Source organism: Vanessa atalanta, chromosome 25 (genome assembly GCF_905147765.1).
Source record: "Vanessa atalanta chromosome 25, ilVanAtal1.2, whole genome shotgun sequence".
Classification (NCBI taxonomy): Eukaryota; Metazoa; Arthropoda; class Insecta; order Lepidoptera; family Nymphalidae; genus Vanessa; species Vanessa atalanta.
Genome location: NC_061895.1, coordinates 4,985,261 through 5,006,653, shown reverse-complemented (window position 1 = coordinate 5,006,653; position 21,393 = coordinate 4,985,261). Strand labels below are relative to the sequence as shown.

General features: G+C 33.3%; 1 protein-coding gene across 5 annotated transcripts in view; it reads left to right on the top strand.

The window, feature by feature from the left end:
• Positions 1-21,393, top strand: part of LOC125073808 (IQ motif and SEC7 domain-containing protein 2) — a 175,099-nt gene that overhangs the window by 100,927 nt on the left and 52,779 nt on the right. For 2 of the 5 annotated variants that reach the window (XM_047684869.1, XM_047684868.1), the window contains exon 1: positions 18,550-18,773. The exons of 2 other annotated variants lie outside the window; for them this stretch is intronic. Coding sequence is in view for 1 of the 3 variants with exons in the window: in XM_047684870.1 (XP_047540826.1) it covers positions 14,770-14,852 (83 nt within the window). In the remaining 2 variants the exon portion in view is untranslated. Of the gene's footprint in view, positions 1-14,754; positions 14,853-18,549; positions 18,774-21,393 lie in introns of those variants that run through there. One more of the 5 variants, XM_047684870.1, reaches the window with a different exon arrangement.

The following is a 21,393-nucleotide window of genomic DNA, read 5'->3' as shown; positions in this document are numbered from 1 at the left end:
TAATGAACCGTTCGATACTTCCATTTTTATTCAAATGCAAGGTGTAGACGATGTACGTTTTGCATATAAATTGAAAGCATATGACTAAAAATGGTACCGTCGTCTCGGGTACGTGCGTTTAATAACTAAAAAATCTGATACACGCCGTACGTATAGTCGATTCCAATGGAAGGAGGTGTTAAGACACCTCCTTCCATTGGAATCGACTATATCTTAATATATAAACATAATTGACCTTGAATTTGCATCGTTCGAGATTTATATAATCTGTGGTGTTCATAAAATTACTGACGCGATGAATTTCGGCGAAGTTAGGAAACTTAGGAAGGTTTAGATGCTCGGTATGTGAAATTGTGTTGTATTTTAAATGTACAATAATTTCGTTGTGTTTTTTTTTTTACTTTTGTTGTTGTTGCAAGCAATGGTAATTAATAGTTTAATTAGCATGTAGTGTTTGCTTTTAAATGGTCTTACATAATCTATGGATGTATATACCTAATTTTATATTAATGTAAGAATGACAAATGTAAAAATCGCTAGCAAACCAAATACATAAATAAATATATATAGTTTTTTATCATGATGAGGCTTATAGTACATAGTTCGGTAAAGATAAATGAAAATCGTATGGAATATTGAAGTGTAAGGTTTGCGTTTATTTACTCGTCCTGCCATTGGAATATGCTGTATATTCATATATAAATGCACCTTTCAATAATTAACTCGTCATACGCCTTTTTTATCACTTAAAAAAGAGAACACTAAGGTTCAGTAACCTCTGTCAGTAGATCTTCACATATTATAATGATTAGCTTATTATGTGATCACCGTTCATCCTTTGCTTTCATACTGATGGATGATGATGGAGCTTTGTGCAGGCATGGTGACCACTTGCTCATCATCATCAGTGTCAAACATAGTTTTGAACTCTTGCACGTCTGGCATATACACGCATCGATTGAGTTTCCTAAATGCTTTATTTGTACATACAATAGAAATAAGAATATTATTTATTCAAATAGGTTCATAAAAGCGATTTTGAATCGTCATGTTGCAGTTTTGAATTCGATCTAAAGCTACCGTTTCGGAAAGTAGATTCTATCTCTTCATGTATTTTCACGGAAAACGTCGTACACGTAAAAGTATAATTTTTATCCCTGAAACCCAGTTACACATGGGGACAGTAAAAATATATATATTGGCATTCAACGTCCATGCAAACGAAATAGCGGTTACGAGCGCGGTAATATAATACCATCAGTCATCGGAGTGTCGCCACCAGCGCTATTTTACTTTCTAAATTGCCTTTTTCGTTTTGCCGTCGCACTCCGCGTCAGTAATTTGCATAGTAAAAATGTCATAAGAGTGAGTGAAATTTCAACTGTTACAAAACATTCGTCACATCAGAGCTCTTGTGTTCAACTGTTTAGTGCTCGGTGTGAGTACGTCATTGTCACCTAACATCGTCAGATGTGTCACACAAGTTAATAAATGTTAAGTGTTTGTCTGTCATTACAAATTAACTTCCTTTTTTTAATGTTAATAAGAAGTTTTTTTACCGAAACTAAAACGTTCATTATTTTTATTACTTGGTTTTAAATCTAGGTAGGTACCTAAATTACTGAGCGGATATTACTGAACATGACAATTATGGTTTATACATATTCCGCTCAACATGTATGTACTATTCCTGCTAAGAAACATTGGTTCACACCTGGCCAAAAACAGTTGGCCAAACACCCAATATCCATAATCAAAGTTCACGAGAACGATTTTACGCTCATGGCTAATTTAAATGCGAATACGAATGTAATGTTTCTAAGAGTTTATTCATACATGTAGCTAAATGATGGTGAAGATACGAAGGCAATCCGGTCGAAAAAAAAAATCGATATTTGAAGATAAACTTAATAAGAAGGGACCTGCGTGTTTTTTATTCACAGATCTAAAACAACACATATATATATGTATGAGTTAATGAATGAACGAAATAGTCCAATAGATGAAACACGTTAATGTAAACAGACCAGCAAACCTGTGTTTCATGTGTTTGATTTGTGTTTATTTTTCATCTCGATCTGTTCATCAATGTTAGTGGGTAAACATAGCGAGGAAGTCTACACGGATCGAATGATAAAGGTAAACTTTATTTCGCTTCTTGTCATTTTTGAAGATTAAGTGAATTCAGTAAAGCAATTTAGCATCGTCGTGAATATAAATGTTAATTGTGTTTTTAATAGGAGGCCGTTTGCCAGTAATGACAAATTTACTATATCTTCAAAACTAAAGTAGCTGCTTAATTCAATACAAATATCAAATTAAAACAATTTCGAGATTTCTTAAATGACCTAATAATTTAACGAATTAAATATTAATGTTTTAGTATAATGTCGATGTTTCTACGTTAGTCGATATAGTTATTAGTAAAACCGCCATTAAATGTAATCATCTAGCCGACTTCTTAAAATGTAATACCGAAAGCCGTCTTTAACCTCAATTAGGTTAATGTTTCCTTGAAAGCCCTCGACTGATCCCTCGGGACTGTCGTTTTGATTACCGTCGGAGGTGGCGATGTTTTATCTTGTATCGCGATAGTGCGGTTCGATATCAATTAGTGTATTTGTATGTTTATCCGTTTTAACGCTGCGAAATAATACTCGTAAAACTTTTCTTAAAAAAATATAATAATATTAATAATGAATTATTCTCAACGCATGATTATATAAATGCCTCGTTGTCGCATCTCGCTTCGCTCGCGTTTTAGGGGTTGATCGTCAGGTGCTAGGTATAAAAAGTAGCCCAAGTACTTTCTTGCGGTTCACGCTTGCTTCGAACCAACAACAAATTCGGTTTAGTGGTTTGACCGCGAAAGCGTACGTACAGACGTACTTAGAGTATACATTCACTATTAATAGTGATAATCGTGGAGTTATAATAATATATGTATAATAAATATTGGACAACATCACATACATTACTCTGATCCGTCTGATCCGATGTAAGTAGCTAAAGCACTTGTCTTATGAAAAATCAGAAGTAACGACGGTACCACTAACACCCGACATAGAAAGCTTATGAACTTTTCCTACATCGACTCGGCCGGGAATCGAACCCGGAACTTCGGAGAGGCGTACCCATGAAAACCGGTGTACACACTACTCGACCACGGAGGTCGTCAAAAGTTATTATTTAAATAGTATTCGTTGAAAACATCAACTAATAAAAATTTAATTCGATTTGATCGATATAACTTTGTAATTGAGTCGGTGGAGAAAAGTAACTACTGAGTCTTTCGTCAGATCATCTCGGTAGGATCTACATTCCGAACGAGTGGCTTTACATTCACAAAAGTATACTTGAATAAAGGTTAATTTTTATTTGTATTGTTCTCGTTTCTAATGTACCAAAAATATTCAAATACGATACCTATTATCTACTTAATACTGGTTAGAATGCGTGCATCTTAACCGATGATTTCGGGTTCAAACCTAGGCAGGCACCACTGAATTTTCATGTGCTTAATTTGTGTTTATATTTCATCTCGTGCTCGGCGGTGTCTAATTTCAACGAAATTCTGCCACATGTGTATTCCGCCAACCCGCATTGGAGCAGCGTGGTGGGATATGCTCCAAACCTTCTCCTCAAAGGGAGAGGAGGCCTTTAGCCCAGCAGTGGGAAAATTTACAGGCTGCTAATTCGAAAAAGAGTAATTTGCTATCTAACACAGACTCATTTATCATTAACACTCAATTATACGTCCTCTGGGCGTTGAAATTTGTTTAATAAAATCTTTTCAAGCGTATCGTAAAAAGCTTTACTGAAATATAGGTGGCATAATTTAATTTGCGGTCCTTTTTAATATTCGAACAGTGGGTTCTTTGAACATCAGTCGTATGACTCATACGACTGATGTTCACATCATATTTCTCATGCTTTAAAATTACCTGAATATAATATATTATCTATGATTCGGGGTATAAGTTTACGAAAAGACCCAGAGAGAAAAGTAATAGCGCTAGCTATTTAAAATTAATTAATGAATCTATACTTCTATGTATATATATTGTAAAGCTGAACAGTTTGTTTGTTTGCTTGAATGTTTGAAAATTTTAATAGATAAAATTATTAACATCAAATTGTTTTACTTACTTATTTATCTACAAAATTACATCTCTAATTATAAATATCGCGACAAGCTTTTATATCATATAAATTGTTTAGTTTTAGTGTAAAAGGTTATTTTTTTATTTTATTATTAGCGCATTTATTTAAAAGCTTGTTTTTAAAAAGATTAAACATACTCCGCCATATTAGTTTCCAGTGACGTCACTTAATTATTTCTTAGCAATTATACATACTTATAACATACTTATTCACACCAAGTATTATATAATTATCACTCACTTTCATTTGATACCCATACTGTATGATTGAATTTAAAAAACAAATATCCGTCATCTTGGGTGTTCCTCCATGCAGGATTTAGAATGACGTCTCACAGTTGACCATTCGTTGTCATCCAAACTGAACGTGTTTACAAAAAATCAGCTCAATCGGTTAAATATATCTGCTTCTAAATTGAGTTGCAAGATTTCTCCCGTACATACTTACATGCAAGTTATTTAAAAACTTATAAAAATAGAGTTTCAAATATACAAGAGTTTACAGATTATTATGTAAAATGGTATTATCATAACTAGTCTTTTAATATGGCTGTGAAGCGTGTTGACGTAGATCACATAGAAACCATCGGTTACGTCATCCGTGACCTTGAAATCTGATCACTTTTGCTTTCATCCAAAAGTCGATACCTCTTTGGTCGGTTTTGCTGTTTCACTTTCTTTTGTTTACATTGTGTCGATATTTTGGATCTATCTTTTATATTGTCTTTGTATTATACCGTTATATTATATTTAAGTCATAAAAGCGTGTTCTACACGTGAATTTAAAACAAATAGTGCGAGTTCAAATATGAACAATCGCCTCTAATGGTTTTATGTGTTTTTGTGTTTATAATTCATCTAGTGCTCAAGTATGTAAAGGAAAAAATCACGAGGAAACCATTTAGAAGGCTGCATAACTTAGTTACAAATTCTGACACATTTAACCACGTGCGAAGAGGAGGCCTTTGCCAAGTAATAGGACATAAATAAATTAAATAGTTATTATGTAATGATATAATATTTATGTATTTATTTTAAAATAGCAGTTCTGCGTGATTTAATTTCATTGAAAAATACAAGTTTTAAATAAATAGCGTAAATTTATCCTAGATTAATAGTTCTCGTTTGGCGTGTTACAAAACATATAAACTCTAGCCTTAAAATATTAGTATATATATAGTTTCATAGATGATACGTTACGTCCGTGACATAGCGTAACCTATTTTTCCAAATGTTTACACTTTGCACACCTCGAACGCGGCGTGTTAGTGCTCTATTATCGCCAGAAAATAAAAATCGTGATATACTCAACTTGATTTTATTGTTTTTACTTTACTAATTAAAGGAAAACGAAACACTTTAAGGTGTATGTCCACTACACTCATACTGACGGAACGTGACGGACAAAAAATCTTTTTCGGTCAATTAAATTCTGCCACACATGTCCACAGACCCGAATTGGAATAGCGTGGAGGAACATGTCCCATACATTCACAAAGGCTAAGAAGACGTTAGTTCAGCCGCGGGGTGTTCAGGCTGATACTTTAGTTTACTTTATCGTTGATCAACACTGTCGCGCGCTATGTACGTAATGTGTCCTCTTTTTTTTTATGACATAGGTGGCAAACGAGCAGGAGGCTCACCTGATGGAAAGTGACTACCACCGCCCATGGACATCTGCAACACCGGGGGGCTTGCAGGTGCGTTGCCGGCCTTTCAGGAAAGAGTACGCTCTTTTCTTGAAGGTTCCCAAGTCGTATCGGTTCGGAAAATCCTCGTGTGACGTTTCGTGAAGATTATTTTTTTAACAACTAATAGAACGATAACTGTACGGGTTTGGTACGGTCACTAAAACCGTTATACATGGATATGATACGTTGATACGTTCTAGTGGTCATAGTAGTTCCTGTAATCCTTATTTCCGTACCTGATATTCATGATGGTCATAGTATGAGACAGTGTAGTGGATAAACCGGCTTAATAGTTTTGGTTCTTATAATTTAGGTGAGTAATTTTTATGTTAACCGTACTTAAGTATTTGTTTCGAAGGTCGTTTAATTTTTTCTTGTTTTATTTTCTCGTCTGCTAATTCAAACTCATTGATGGTTCGCAAATTATTAGTCAACGAGGTGTTGTAATGTTTATATATGTATAGAAGTGTGAACATTAATCTAGGCGCACATTAAAGACTATTTATTTGAATGTGATTCGAATGGGTTTATTATCATTATTTTGTATAACTCATGTGTCAATTAAGCTTTTAGATTATTTATCATTGTAAAGCTTATTTGTTAAGTGATTTTTTTACCAATACCTATGTGAATAATAAATTTGTGAGGAAATTCCCATATGTACATCCCAATTGTCAGATGTAGGTGTCTGTGACAGTACATTCTGTTTCATTTAGTAACTTTAAATTGTAATTGTGGCAATGGCATTGTTGATCGAAGTTTATTTACTAACTATATATATATATAATAGTCTTAACTATTTTATCTTCTATTAATTGATTAATTACTTTAAACTGTAACGCAATGTTGTATATATAGGTACCGTTACATATATTGTCTATTCGTGTGCGGTCTACAATGTGCGGTATATGTTAACACGTTTGACATTACGCTCGTCCGGTTACCAAATTAATGGCGAAACGGTCACATAAGGGTATTGGCCTTCACCTGATATGCAATCTTTAGATTTATATGTTGAATAATTAATGGTCGTGTTAAGTACATTGTTCGTTAGGTATTGCATTGTTGTAATGTGGGAAGAAATGGTATAATGTATGACGTATGAGCACTAGAGAGCTATATATCAGAAGCAGATTTTAGGTAAGTTACTCTTTGAGCCTATTACTATAGAAAGTTGGCAGTACTATATCCATATGATCAACTTAGCTTGGGAAAACACGTAAAAACTTTTGCACTGAGACCAACCTTTCATCGGAGGAATATGACTTGCATCTATGTTTGCACCGCTTATGTATCTACATGAATATTTTCGGTGTGGAGCTTAGTATTTCTAAGATCATCAAAATTCGTTCAGTGAGACCAAATGTGTTATTCGTATAATATGAGAATTAGTACACTCTTCCAATGTCATGATATCAAAAATGGTTACTGACAGAAATACCGGTACCGACGAAATCTATTATTTTTACAACATATGTAGCTGGACGGGCATATTCAGTATGGATGTGGATGGATATATGGTGAGGTAGGAAGACCAAAAAAACAATGGATGGATTATGTGAAAGACGATATGGCTAGAAAGAATGTTATTTGTGAGATGACGTAAGGCAGAGAAGTATGGTTAAAGAAGGCATACTGCGCCGACCCCAAATAAAATTGGGATAAGAGCAGGAGGATGATGATGATGATGTAAGTGGACGGGCAGATGGACCATCCAATGGTAAGTGCCTACCATCGCCTATAGATATTTGCTATGTATCAAATATGTATATGTATTTACCCATCCATGACATCGCCAATAAGCCGCCTTCGAAACTAAGATGTTATGTCCCTTGTGCCTGTAGTAACACTGTCTCCCTCATCTCTACAACCGGAACACAACAATACCAGCTATTTCTGCTTAGTGGCAGAATATATGACAAGTACCACCCCTACCCAGAGACGACTGCAAAGCCCTACCATCAATTGAAAGCAGTTTATCGTAATAAAGACTAAGGATTTATTTTTCTCCTTAACATGATATAGAAGCGTTTTTTAGTAGTGATATATATAAACACTCGTTAACTACAAAATGTATTAAACGTAGAACTCGTTGAAAAAAAAAATGTTGCGTCTTTAATGCAAAACTTTTCTCTAAATCAAGAAACGCATAAAATATATAACAATATGTGTTTGTTTTAGCGACACAAACACGAAGTTGATTATTGAAGCTAAATATACATATAAGGGCGATTCTCTCAAAATCATAATATAATTAAATATTTTCATGCGTACCAACATTACGAGACAACGTTCCCCAAATTCCAAGGATCTATGTTTACTTTAACCCCGTTGATAGTCGACCAGGACATAGCCTTATACATTATGTATATATATGTACCAGTGATGGGTATAATGTTACTTTGGGAATCCCTTTATGTCGAAACATTCATGGTAGCCCCGCGTGATATAATGAAGTAATATAATTTTACCTTGTCAACCTGTTTTTGACTTCAGTGACGTATGGGTACGTGTATCTTCCCGCCCACGTTTTGCGTAGGTCTCAGCTTATTTCGCCCGTTTGAGGTCAAAGAAACAACCTCGGGGAATGTTTTTGATGAGCTTCACCCGAATCGAGATCCATAATATTTTTATTACGAAGTACGTTGAGTGTAGATATTCTATTTGTCGTCATACAAATGTTAACGTTATTTAAATGTTATTCTATTATAATATAATTATTGTCAAGTTCATTCGAACTAGAATAGTTTTTCAATTTAAATCGTATGTAATAGAAAGCATAAAAAGTAGACTATATGCTACTCAAATGATATTATATAATACATCATGTATGTATACTATAGCAGAGCGAGCCTTCCGGTTCGTGGCGTCGTTTTTAATTGTATAATCTAGTGTACAAGGCCGCACACGGTATCCTGGGCACCGGTCAGTCTCATAAACCCCCTATTTCACGTAGGGGAAACGCATACCACGTTTTTCCAGATAGATAAAAAAGGATACAAGTAGGTATATAATTCATAACGCCATAACAAACTTTACTTGAATATAATAATAACTTTATTGCATAAGAGGTGCTGGAGTATAATTCAATAAACACTTATAGTACAGAATAAACACTTTGATAATTGTATCTAAGTGTAGTGCAGTGACACTAACTGGTGGTGGCACTTCCTCTTAGAAATACTACATAACAATCCGTAAGACTGACTATAACAAAACTTATAATTTGGACAGTTGCAAGCGCAAGTTTACGAATAGAACGAAATAATATCGTTTTGTAAACGCTACCAGTTTACCACTATGATTGGTTTTGGATCGTACGCACGTACGATTATAAATTTCATCTTAAATTAAAAAATGCAATCTTTCGTAACACACACTGAGCTGGTTATTTTTATTTCACACACGAACACATGAATCAACGCACGCGTTATCATCTGTATCCTTACATTCTCTATATGGAGCTGGGAGTAAAACAAATAAACACCTGTAGTTCGTACGACAGAACAGAGTACATTTGAAATAACATCAAGTTGATTGATGAAAATATGGATAGTCTGTTTTAAGCCTATAGCAATCAATAAGAGTGCACTCAGTAGATTTAATGTGTTTGCCTTTTAATAAAGTGGGTTTTTCTATTGACAAATTGTCAGTAACAATCCGGAGTCCGAAGATGGAAGATATATTCCCGTGCCTTGGAAAGCACGTAAGCCTACGTCCTGCGACTGAACTCTTTCTGGTCTTGTTAGATTTTCCATTCCATCAGATTATGAGAGTGCAGGAATAGAGTGTGCTTCTGTGTTTGCGCACACACTTGTGCACTATAATATGTCCTGCGTATTCTGCTAGATTTCCTTGAGATTGGCATGATGCAGTCATGACGATACCATCATGTAATCTATAAGAATGAGTGCAGAGAGATAACTGCTGTAACCTAAATTGGATATTGGACTAAGTTGACGTCCAGATTTTGATCAGATCGTCTGTACCACTTCTAAAGTACACTGTGTTCCGTGCTCACAGCACAGCATAGTGAACAAAATTAGAACACCTGACGTAATTATATATCTGTCAGCGCCAACTAACTTCCTTCCACTAAACTAGAGCGCTTGCGAAGTATTGTAAATAATACTTACTGAATATAGACTTGGATTACGTACCGTTGATATATGGTGTTTATAATGGAAAAAATATAAAGTGCGTGGCAGAAGTTAATCTTAAGAAGCTTTGGAACGATATGTAGCAACATTGCAGTCAAATAAATTTAACAGGGAAATCTTGGTATAATTGCGTCTAAAGAAGTTGTACTGCTCTACTAAAAACTATAATATAATTAGGCAATGAGATCTTATAATCGTATTACTTATAATGAATAAATTGACACAGATTTTCTCTCTTTTAGGCATTCTGAAGAATAAGAAAACTGAAAAAGTATTGTTTAACAAATCAATCCCAAAATAAAATTCATATTAAAGGCCGATAGTCGATAGTCTTGACTGAAAAAGCAAACCAAAAAGGGAAAGAGGCAGATAACAAAGTCTGCCAATATAGATTCCTAAAATAACATTATTCGATTAAACAAATGGAAACAAATTTAATGAAAATATGACTACACTGTCGAAAACTAACTCTCATATCTTGAATTGAATGAAGATTAACATTGTATTTTAAATGATTTCATTTATCGAAACTACCTTAAATAAAAGTTCGGCACCCGACTACGGAGCCTACATGAATTCAGCTGGAATGATTAACTTAACAGTGGTGCACTCTAGATCACATTAAGTTCCTGAATTATAAATATAATTTGTATTTGTGAAATGGGTTGATTTGCTATTGTTTACTCGCTTCTTTGCTAGCATTTTCTCGTTAGTTCGATTAAACTTATAAAAAATCACGTCACGTAATTTTCGCGAGCTTAACGTATTCGGGTTTTACTTTGTACACTTTTAATTATTTTTTTTTTTAATATAAACCCTAATGATATGTATATGTAACTCCTCAGCTCTTAAAATATTACTATGTTTGAAAAAGTACTTCAAAATGTTGATTTTCATGCAATACAAAATATATTTCGGCTTAAATAAACACTTTTTTACCATAAAATTAAATTTTAAACCTTCTTTGTACCCGCAAAACCTCTGTCAATCATTTTGATGAAGTCATATTGGTAAAAACAACAGTCGCGTATTCACGATCGGCAATCATTCAACGTTAACAGCTATAAATATTTGGTGTTTTTTGGGGAAATAATGAATTACAATCGGTTTCGTTGGTGTGTAGTGTCTGGTTGTACAAATACTGATATTAAACTACAGAACAGTTGTTTACAAAGTGCCAGATGATATTGGAATGAGGAATGTCTGGTTGGAACTCGCAAAACGAGATTCTTATCAACTAAAAGTCGATTGTATTTATGTGAGGATCATTTCAATGTTAGTAAAGCCCCCTTATTAATATCTAATAATACTTTGCTCTTTTTGCTGCATATTTATAAATAAAGTCGATCCACCTACAATTACTATGAAAGTTGATAAATATGTACCTAGTTGTTTACTCTGAACTGTTAGTTTTTGCCTATATGACGTCACACCATGGCGGCATGTTTTAGGTCACGTGATATAAAAATTACGCCTTTATTTTGTATAGTAAAACAATAATGTACTTTAAAGATTAAAAATCAAAATATTTAAGTATTTCTATATAAATACTATTTTTTATCAAAATTTCATAATTTATTATTATGTATAATAGGCGCAAAACTGGCAGACATTTGCCTACCTGTGAATACCTATATACCATAACGAGCAGTTGAAAGTACAAGTAAATAAGCTGCTACGCCATCTAGTGGCGAGTTTTACCAAAGTGAATCGTAAAGAACCTTATCCATGAAAAAAAATACATTTAAGTGCCAACTTTCATGGTGATCGGTCAAACGACCTCGACAAGGACCTCGACAAGGTCTATTGATTTCAAGTATGTAATACTACCTCTACCTACATATATAAATATGTGCACAAATAATTAATTTATAAGAAATAAAATTTAGTTTACTTTGAACCAATTTTGACTCGATACGAATATATCATATTAGATTCAATAACGGTATTCCAAGTTCGAAATGTTTTCAACGTCACTATTCGGCCTTCACCAATGAATAAATACTTAGGCCATTCGGAATGTTCTACATTGCACGCCGCGGTTCCCGCCCTTAATGCGGACAAACGGGAGTAGGATGGATATAGTGCAAAACACGTGGCGTCTCCAACGATCTGTGAGTCTTCCATAGCACAATAACGCCGTCGGTTTACTTGATATGATTGTGTCGTTCCAATCCCAAGTTATTTTATGAAGAAAGAGACGGCCTGCGATTTTTAAACGAGATACACCGTTGTGCCCGTATTCATAGACTTGGGGACCGCAGTGGCGTCGTTGGGACCGATATGTTTTGGCACTAAGCCTGTTCTATTGTGAGACGCGGTGTGCTGTGAATTGTGATCTAGCAGTGTTATAAAATGTGAGGAAGTGAGAGCATATAGTCTGTAACTATTTTTTTTTTCAATAGGTTGTCATCCTGGTTATTGGTCTTGGCCTGGTGGTAAGTGGTCACCACCCATAAAAATTGCCATTGTAAGAATTATTAATCATATCGTCATCGTCAATGCGCCATCGACCTTGGGAACTAGCTACAAACCGGTAAACGACAATATTAGGTATTGCTGTTTGGCGGTAGAAAGTGATGAGTTGATGGACCTGAATGGGCTTTCACAAAGCCCTAACACCAAATCTCTCATTAAATAAGCTCCCGAAACAAGATACCAGTGGGATATATAAACATTTGCTAATGATTTTTTTTTTTTGCATTTTCTAGAATATTCTGTCTGTTTTATTTTTACATTCCGCTCTCGACAAAGGATCGTTTGTGAGGACATTGTCTTTGAGAATTCTTCAAGTGTCCGCTTTAATTAATTTTACTATCTCGTTTAATGCGACCATGAATAGTACTTATGCTGTTCATTCTACGTGAATTAATTTTAAAATCCTGTTTTCTCAGCGATTCGACTTCAAACTGTATAACATTTTATAATTCGTTTTGTTTCTTTAATTATTAAAAATACTTTTATACTCGTGTGTCGAATGGTTTTATGTAATATATAGTTAAAATACAATAGCTTTACCGTTTCTGATTCTGAATATTAGAAAATTACGCCTCTTGATTTATATTAATGATGGTACAGATGTCTGGAACGAATATTTTGTTTAAAATATTGTTTTTTCCGTCATTGTTTTAATGAAACTCAGCCACGCGTGATGTCTAAACATACATGCTTTAAACGGTTGAAAGAAATATTGAACGTTTGTGTGTACATATGTATAATTAGAGAAGGATAATAATCACGAATGGCTGGTCAAATAATAAATAATTTTTATCTATGTCTCCAAAATATATTACACAAAAACTCTATATTTTTAAACGAAGTATTGACGCGCCATCATGACATCTGTGAAACGCCCCTTATTCCTTGTTATATGTATCTGTTGACGCCATTCGAAATATAATCAACGCCCCTATTCATACGTGAATTTATAAATCTGATTACACAATTGTTAAGCTTTCGCTGCGATATATTGTTGCATATATCACAATAATTAATATATTCTTTCTTCGTAATACTTCCTGTATCGTGTCAACAGACGATGTTACAGAACTCATTAGATATGACAAAATATATGCACGTCGATGTGTTTAAAATTTAATGAGGAAAAAGATCGTCGACCGCTTTTACTCCTATCCGATAATTTAAAGAATTATTATCCGATATCTGTGATATCGGATAATAATTCTTTAAAGATTCCAATTTTTAAATTCTATTCTTCCCGGCTTTTATATTTAACGAATCGTATGTAAATCAGCGTGACGTTACTTAAGGCATCTTAGTACTGAAGCACAACAATGATCTCCCCTCCACCAAAAAATATTTTTAGAGCTAGGCGGTTCACCGATGGACTCTGTCTGTACAAATATCTGCGAGGCACCCCACTGCATGGTATTCCATCCCACGGAACAATTTGAATAATTTCTTGTATATAATGATTCCTTAGACAAAACCGATCTTTTCCAATATATAGTAAACGGACATTTGCCAATACTTCCATATGATATAAGCAAATTCTATTTCATTCAAAGTTATTTTTAGTAGCAGCACAAAGAAGTATTCACTAAATAAACTAAATGAATTGTTGATAGAAAATCTACCAGTCCTGGAACTTATGCTCCTTAACATTCTTAACTAAATATTTTATTTAGCACACCTAAAATATATAAAACAAAAAGCACAGAGCAATTTTTGGCGCTAAAATAAATTGTGATAACCTGGGGAGGGGAGGGGAGGCCTTGACTGTCAAACTGGAACTGCGGTCAGTGAATGATAATTACAGTATTTATAATTTGTTTCTAATTTATCTGAGTGTGTATTTTTTGTTCTCGTGAAACTCGTTCTCCTTTATGAGAAATACCTTCATGATACTTGGCCTTACCTAGGTTGTATGGTAATGGTAACACTGGTTTTCGATTAGATGTGTATTCATACTTGAGTTTTTAAATACATTGCGAGACATAATCATGTCAAACATGTAAGTCATTGACGAGATGTTTTTTGTTAAAAACGCAATTGGTAAAATCGACATTGTAAATGAGCCTTAATCATCAGCAAGATAAACTCTTCGTTCATTCTCATATTGTCAGTACTCTCTGATACTGTCAATTAACGTACCAGTTTGTATAAAAACAACACTAATTGCTATTGGTTAAAATAGATTTTTCATATAAAATATTTTAGTTTCTCGATCTGTGTAGGTATTTGTTATCAGTACAAATTGACTTAGTAATCCGATGGTTTATTTAAAGTGGAACAATGCGTGTCTTGGCGATGCAATCGGATCAATCTAGTTTTAAATACATTTGCGTTTGTGCTGAATGCGAATGTCCTTATAAGAGGTAAGTTAGCAATCATTATATCACATTGACCTATTTCATTAGAAGAACATAAGGCAGATATTAATTTATTAAGTTTATTAACAAAATCAACGTCATAAAACATTTAAGTAATGTACAAAAATTCCAATTATATCAAAACAAACTGGTATTATTAATAATAATAGGAGTGAATTTTGCTCAACTGTACCGCCAAAGGCAATTTCATTTGTAAATATTTGAACATGTTTGTCAAGTAAAGCAGGAAATTGGCAAACGATGATATTGAGCAAATCCATAAGGTTGAAACCTGCTTCAGTGTTACTGCCAGCTGTAATGTATTCGAAATTACATAAACATCTCGTAATGTTTTCAAAAGCGATAACGCAAATCTGAGGACATTGAGAGCGACTTGAGAAATTTTGGATAAAATTACGATCAACCGCAACAAATGGCACCTAATGCTAATTCAAATTACATTATAAGGAAATCAATGTTAGTCTTCTTGCAAATCATAATATTAGTCTTTTAGTAGCTGTTATATAAAAAAGATCAAATAACAATAATGTTTATACTTCAATAAAGTTTCTATTTAATGCAATTAATTTTGACGTTAATGGTTATTTGAAACAATTTCGCCTCTGAATCAATGATAATATTTGTCAACTTGGTAAACCGATCCAGCAAATTGATATTAAATTTGTTCGGAGGAATTTATACCATATAAAGGCGACCCATTTCATTTCACTGGTTTACCAATATTACCTTCATCGTATTCTGTCAGGTAAGATGAGATAAAGATGTCCGTGTAAAATATAAATGGGAAAGTTTTTGGAATAAATAACGCAAGGCTTGAGCGAAATATCGGACTATTTTCTGCCCTATCCTTCTAAATCTCTGAGGATTTCATAAAATCCTACAAAATAAATTATTACTTTTTTCATGGATTAATTTAAAAAAAATGTCTCTTATTGGTTAATTCAGGAAATGAAAGCCAAGAAAATTGTGCCAGTCGTCAAGTCTTACGGAATTTCTTGATCATGCGCAGTTAATTACACAAATATGTCACTTGTAAATTGTAATACCTTTGCTCTTATGTAAGTGTATAAAACCTGACGTTGGGTTGCAGGTTTTGTAATCTGATCGATTCATAACTTGTAATATATTGTGCCATAAAAATTAAACCAGCCGTTACATTGTAATAATTATATTTTTGTATGTAAATGTTCAAATTTAAACAATTTTGCATACAGTTGCTTTCGAACTATACTTTTAAACTTTTCTGAATTTCCTTCAGGCGATCTGAGTGGATTTAAAACTAAAACTTGTAGTTGAAGTGGAATTTTTCTACGGGGTAACCAATGGCCTTTCAACCAGCTCCACGTTGTAGGTACTTATGCACATGTAAGATACGAAAATAATAATGTTGCAAGTCAACACGTGAGTATTGAATCGATATTCGTAACTTTCTTCGTAAATTTCGTAATGTATTTAACTTGCAAGCCAATTTTTAAGAACGAATATAATATAGTTTCATCATATAGACATAACACGAAATATGAGAAAACCTTGCTCTACTCCGTTTGTTATTTTTATTAAGCAAACACTGAGATTAGTTGGACCTCTCAAATGACTTGTTCGAAAATATTTATATTGGTTTTCTTTTTCTTTGCGTTCGAATCATTTCTATTCTTATTTCGTACGTGCAATATATTTTCTTTGGAAATATAAATTATCGTCTCTCGTTCACAGCAAGCCTTAAGTAAGGAACCTTAACTGATGATTGACTTAATAAAAAAATTTATTGAGAATTATCATAATTGCAAATTTTTTACAACGAAAATAACAGCATTATTTTTAACTTGCATTGCTCCGATTTATTCAACAATAATACTGTTTCTTTCTTGTAAATCTGTATGTCGAGCACGTCCAACCGCTACTTGCTTTGCATCGATTCGTTTTATTTCCCTGACAGCGACTTCGAGTGCTTTCAAGTCTTCATATTTTGTCTCACTCTAATCATAACGATTTACGGAAACGTGAAAGAGACGAATGATACTACCGTAGATAATTTTATGAAAGATATATTGATACGGAGCGCGTAACACGTTCACCTAGTTAACGCTATTACTTGTTATTGCAAATGGTCCGTTGTCCAAAACGCGTAACTGTTTTGAACAATTGTAACTATATTAAAATTATGAATGTTGCAAAAATTATACGTCGCTGTTAGTACATGCGCAAATCTATTGACAGAACATTAATAAGACAACTTAAGAAAAATATTCTTACTGAAAAATAAGAATTGAGACCATACTGTATATTGTATTTAATGTAACTTGGTATTTTACATCAAGGAATCTTCATACATATGTATGACATACTTGTAATTTATATGCAAAGTTGTCAGTTATCAGTGTAAGCAAATGGCAGTTTAAGGCTAGACGCCGGTTTCGGGTTATCGTAGCAGTGGGTCAACCGCAGACCGTTGCGACGCGGCGCCGGCCTTGTGATCGCGCTTCTATTTTCAATTACATTTATCCATTCCACATTTCTTAGATAGCTTAATATATCTCAATAGCGATTTTTAAGCTGATTATATACTCGTGTTAATCTAGTTTCTTCGCTTGTGGAAGATTTAGCTTATAGAAAAAATTAAAGTCATCGTTTGTTTTGCATCAATAATGAAGACATTTTATCAATGGAAACAGATTGTGCGGCTCTTATTGTCAAATAATTTTGCAAGTTTGATTTCGCTTTGTAAATATTTTTTCAAGCATGTAATTTTATTAAGTGGAGTATTGTTTTAAGTATTAAGACTGGGTGCTGGTTTTGTATTTGGTCACTCGAGGACCGGTTTTAACGACCTTGCGCAGGCGCACGTTCACTTGCCGATCTATGATGCTTTGAAATATTTGTCAACTGATTGTTTTTATTTTTATTATCTGTCAGCTATGTTTCGTTATAAGCTTTTGAACTGGTATCTATACCTCTTTAATGATAATTACTACGCTTGATTTTGATTAAAAACTTTGTAATGAGATTACTTTCTCACTCAATATTTTATAATCTCAAATGAAATCTCCAAAACCTTAAAGAAACAATCTTTACGTTCTGTTAAAGTAAGTAATAATCGCTGTGTTATCTGTTTTTTGTTTGACTTTTGTCTTTATTATAACTAAATCATTGTGGACAGCTATCATCGTTATTGTTAATATAATGGCATTGACCTTCAGCAGTATTATCACCTTGAGCGAATCCTATTGTTGTCAAGCAACAGGTGTTTCACGCTATGTGCGATGTGACGCACTAAAACAAGCAATACAACAGATGGTTTATACAACACGTAAGGCTTCACAGATTAGTGGCGATACGGGAAGAAGCATATGGGACATGGCACAGGATGTCAAGATTAATATCCTGCCAACAGTAAAAATTAACAAAAAAAGAGTCCGTTGAATCATATTTACAGATTAAATATCAACATAGCTTTTACCTAGTGATTACAAGCAGGGAGTACTAGTACAAGTTAGGGAACCTAATACCGAAGAGAAGAAACTGACCATTATATAGAAAGCATTTCTTTTTTTATATCTGCTAGCAAAACAGCGCTTGTTTTATTATGGCTAGAAGACTTTAATGTTATTATGCGCTAGAGCACGCTTTCCATTAAGCGACACGTCGCTGACTACGCATGCGTCAAGCCAGTCGCTCACGGCCGTTCGGTTGGGCCGCACGCGTTTGATTCTCGAATCTTGTGATCGATAAACAATTAAGATTTTATACGTCACCAAGTTTTAATCCGAACGTTAAAGTGTACAGTGCAAAAACAAATGTTTCGTGCTTAAACACTTGGACTTCCAAGGTTGAATGTGTTAAAGTGAAAAAAAATTGGAGAATCGCGAATGTTTTGATATCGTCACGCTTGTTGATTGTTTTTTATCGGTACTTATGCATTATTATTTCCCCTATTAGTATACTTAATGTGAATTCGAATTTTATTTTTATATTTTTGGTCTCGTGATGTTAGATTTTGTCTCGTATGGAATAACTACTCCTTTCAAATATTATGCATAAAATGAATCATTTATACATAAGGATACGAAAATTTGTGTGGGATTTTAGCCCACTTCACGCCTTATGTTTCCTTCAAGTATTACAAGTAGATATCGTCGAAGGTGAAATCTTAGTTGAAAACGAATCTGAGATTCATCTAAACCGGCTATTGTATTTTTCTCCTTAGATAGAACAATAGAGAATTTGCAGTCTTTTTATAGACGAGATTTATATTTAAATGAATTCACTTTTGGAATATAAAATACAACTTAGTTTATTAATTATATAATAATAATAATATAATTCGACGATGTTGGTTAACGTCAACAGGAAATATCTGAAGCGAAATAAAAATTATAATAATAATCGCTTTATTTTTGTCACCTCTATAATGATCTCAATAACTTGGAAATTTCATGAGAGTATATTTATCAAATGATAACCCATAGCATAAATATATTATTTTCTCACGCATTCGTTATCAATCGAGATATATCGAGTGTGAAAATAAAGTTGGAGAGTTTGCGAAAAGCTGTTGCAACTATATCATTGGATTGAACAATTTTATTTATTACTACAAGTGCATGTGAATTCATTCACACAATCTTTTGATATTGATTATTATGAAAACTTTTAAGATCTTTTAGTCCACATATGTTGATAGTCTGAGAATCATCCTTTCTATGTTTGTTTTAAAAATGCGATTTTCAACTATTTGACTTTTGACATCAAATGTACATATAAAACCATTTATAGACTTTCATGTGTAAATGGTCGATGTTCAATAGTAAATATCTCAAACCTCTTCATGTAATTGATCATTTGTTCCATACACGTGAATTAGACAGTCTTCATAACTTGTCATAAAAAAAGTGTTTTTCAAAAAAGAAGATTTCGTAGAAGCCTTTGAGGTTGTTTATCATTTAATTATATCATTGTTTGGAACCTTGTTGTTCTTATAAAACAATTGGTGTATTGTTTGTCTCCTTGCAAGCGAGATATGATATCTGAACAAGATAATCATGACTTGCTCTTAGTCTCATCACCTTTACAACGAATACGAAGCAGTTTACGACAGCTTTGTTATCATTTATTATTACGTAGTCTAATTAAGCTCACGTTTTATATTCATGCAAATTAATTTTCATTTCATTGTGCAACAATTCACTACGATTTTTGACTTTTAAATTATATCTTCGTAAAAAGTTTTCTATTAAATGCAGGTTATTAGGTAATTCGGTTGCTTCATTATCATTATTAGAAAATTAATTAGAACATAAAAGTGATTCCTCATCGTAAGATTTATCTTAATATACGTCGTTTGTGAATCGTAACTTTTTTTAAATCCATTAATTTCGTATTAAAGTGGGTATAAAAAAATGAAAGCAATAAAACAACGTCTATGTTCAGAGCTGAATACAGAATAAAGATCAGCTGCTAGGCTTGTCTGGTTCCTGCTTTTAATAAAAAAATAATGAAAGCTAAACTTCGACTCCGAATGTGAGTGAAACCATCAGATACAGTTGAAATACACAATAAAAGATTAATTAGTACTTCCGCGGTGCTATAAAGTGTTAACAATGTATTACGAAAAGCAATGTTTCAGTTAGTGTTCTAGAGGAAGTTCGGTCCAAATATCTCATTTCATAGTCGAGTCTCATTAAACATTAATTACCTACTAAGCTATTAAACTGCGCTGATTTCTCATCGTATACGTAAAAGTCGACCTTTTGCGGAAATATATTTTGTTTAGCTTCATTTCATCCATTTTCGTTCTAGATTTTATAAGTTTTTGCATTTCCGTCTACTGCAATAATTTAATCATTTTTAGATTTATCTTCGATTTGATAACTTTTTTTGATGATTATAAAATGATCTGTACCAGTGGCACTCAAAAAATAATTTTAAGATGGAGATCATTTTTAAATATATTTCTTACTTAAATACACTGTTGTAATAATTGAGTTCTGCGGTTGAAAGATGTTCATCTTTACTAATATTGTACAAGCGAAAGTAACTCTGTCTGTCCGTCTGTTTCTCTCACGGCCAAACCATTGAACCGAATCTGATGAAATTTCGTATGAAGCAAGCATAAAATCCAAGGAAGGATATAGGCTACTTTTTATACCTAATACGAAAAAGAGAAGCCGCGTGCGACCACAAGTTTCATATAAATGGGATGATATCAAAAATGTCACTGTACTATCATTTATCGTTTTCTTGATAATGTCGTTATCAAATTACCTGCTATGTTCAATGATAGTTAAATATCTATATTAATTGATAGAATTATCTCATGGCACGTCATTAAGACTGCATTAGACGGTATCGCTAAAGGCGTTGATGTTATAATTAATGATAATGTCAATTAAAAACGAATCATCGTACCTAATTAAGTTATCGAGAAAGACTTATTTCTGACTTTTTACTCCAATGTAGGATAATATTTGGTTTTTTGGAGTGACATAATAAAAATCATATTTGTAGTGATGTTGGAATGACTTATTAG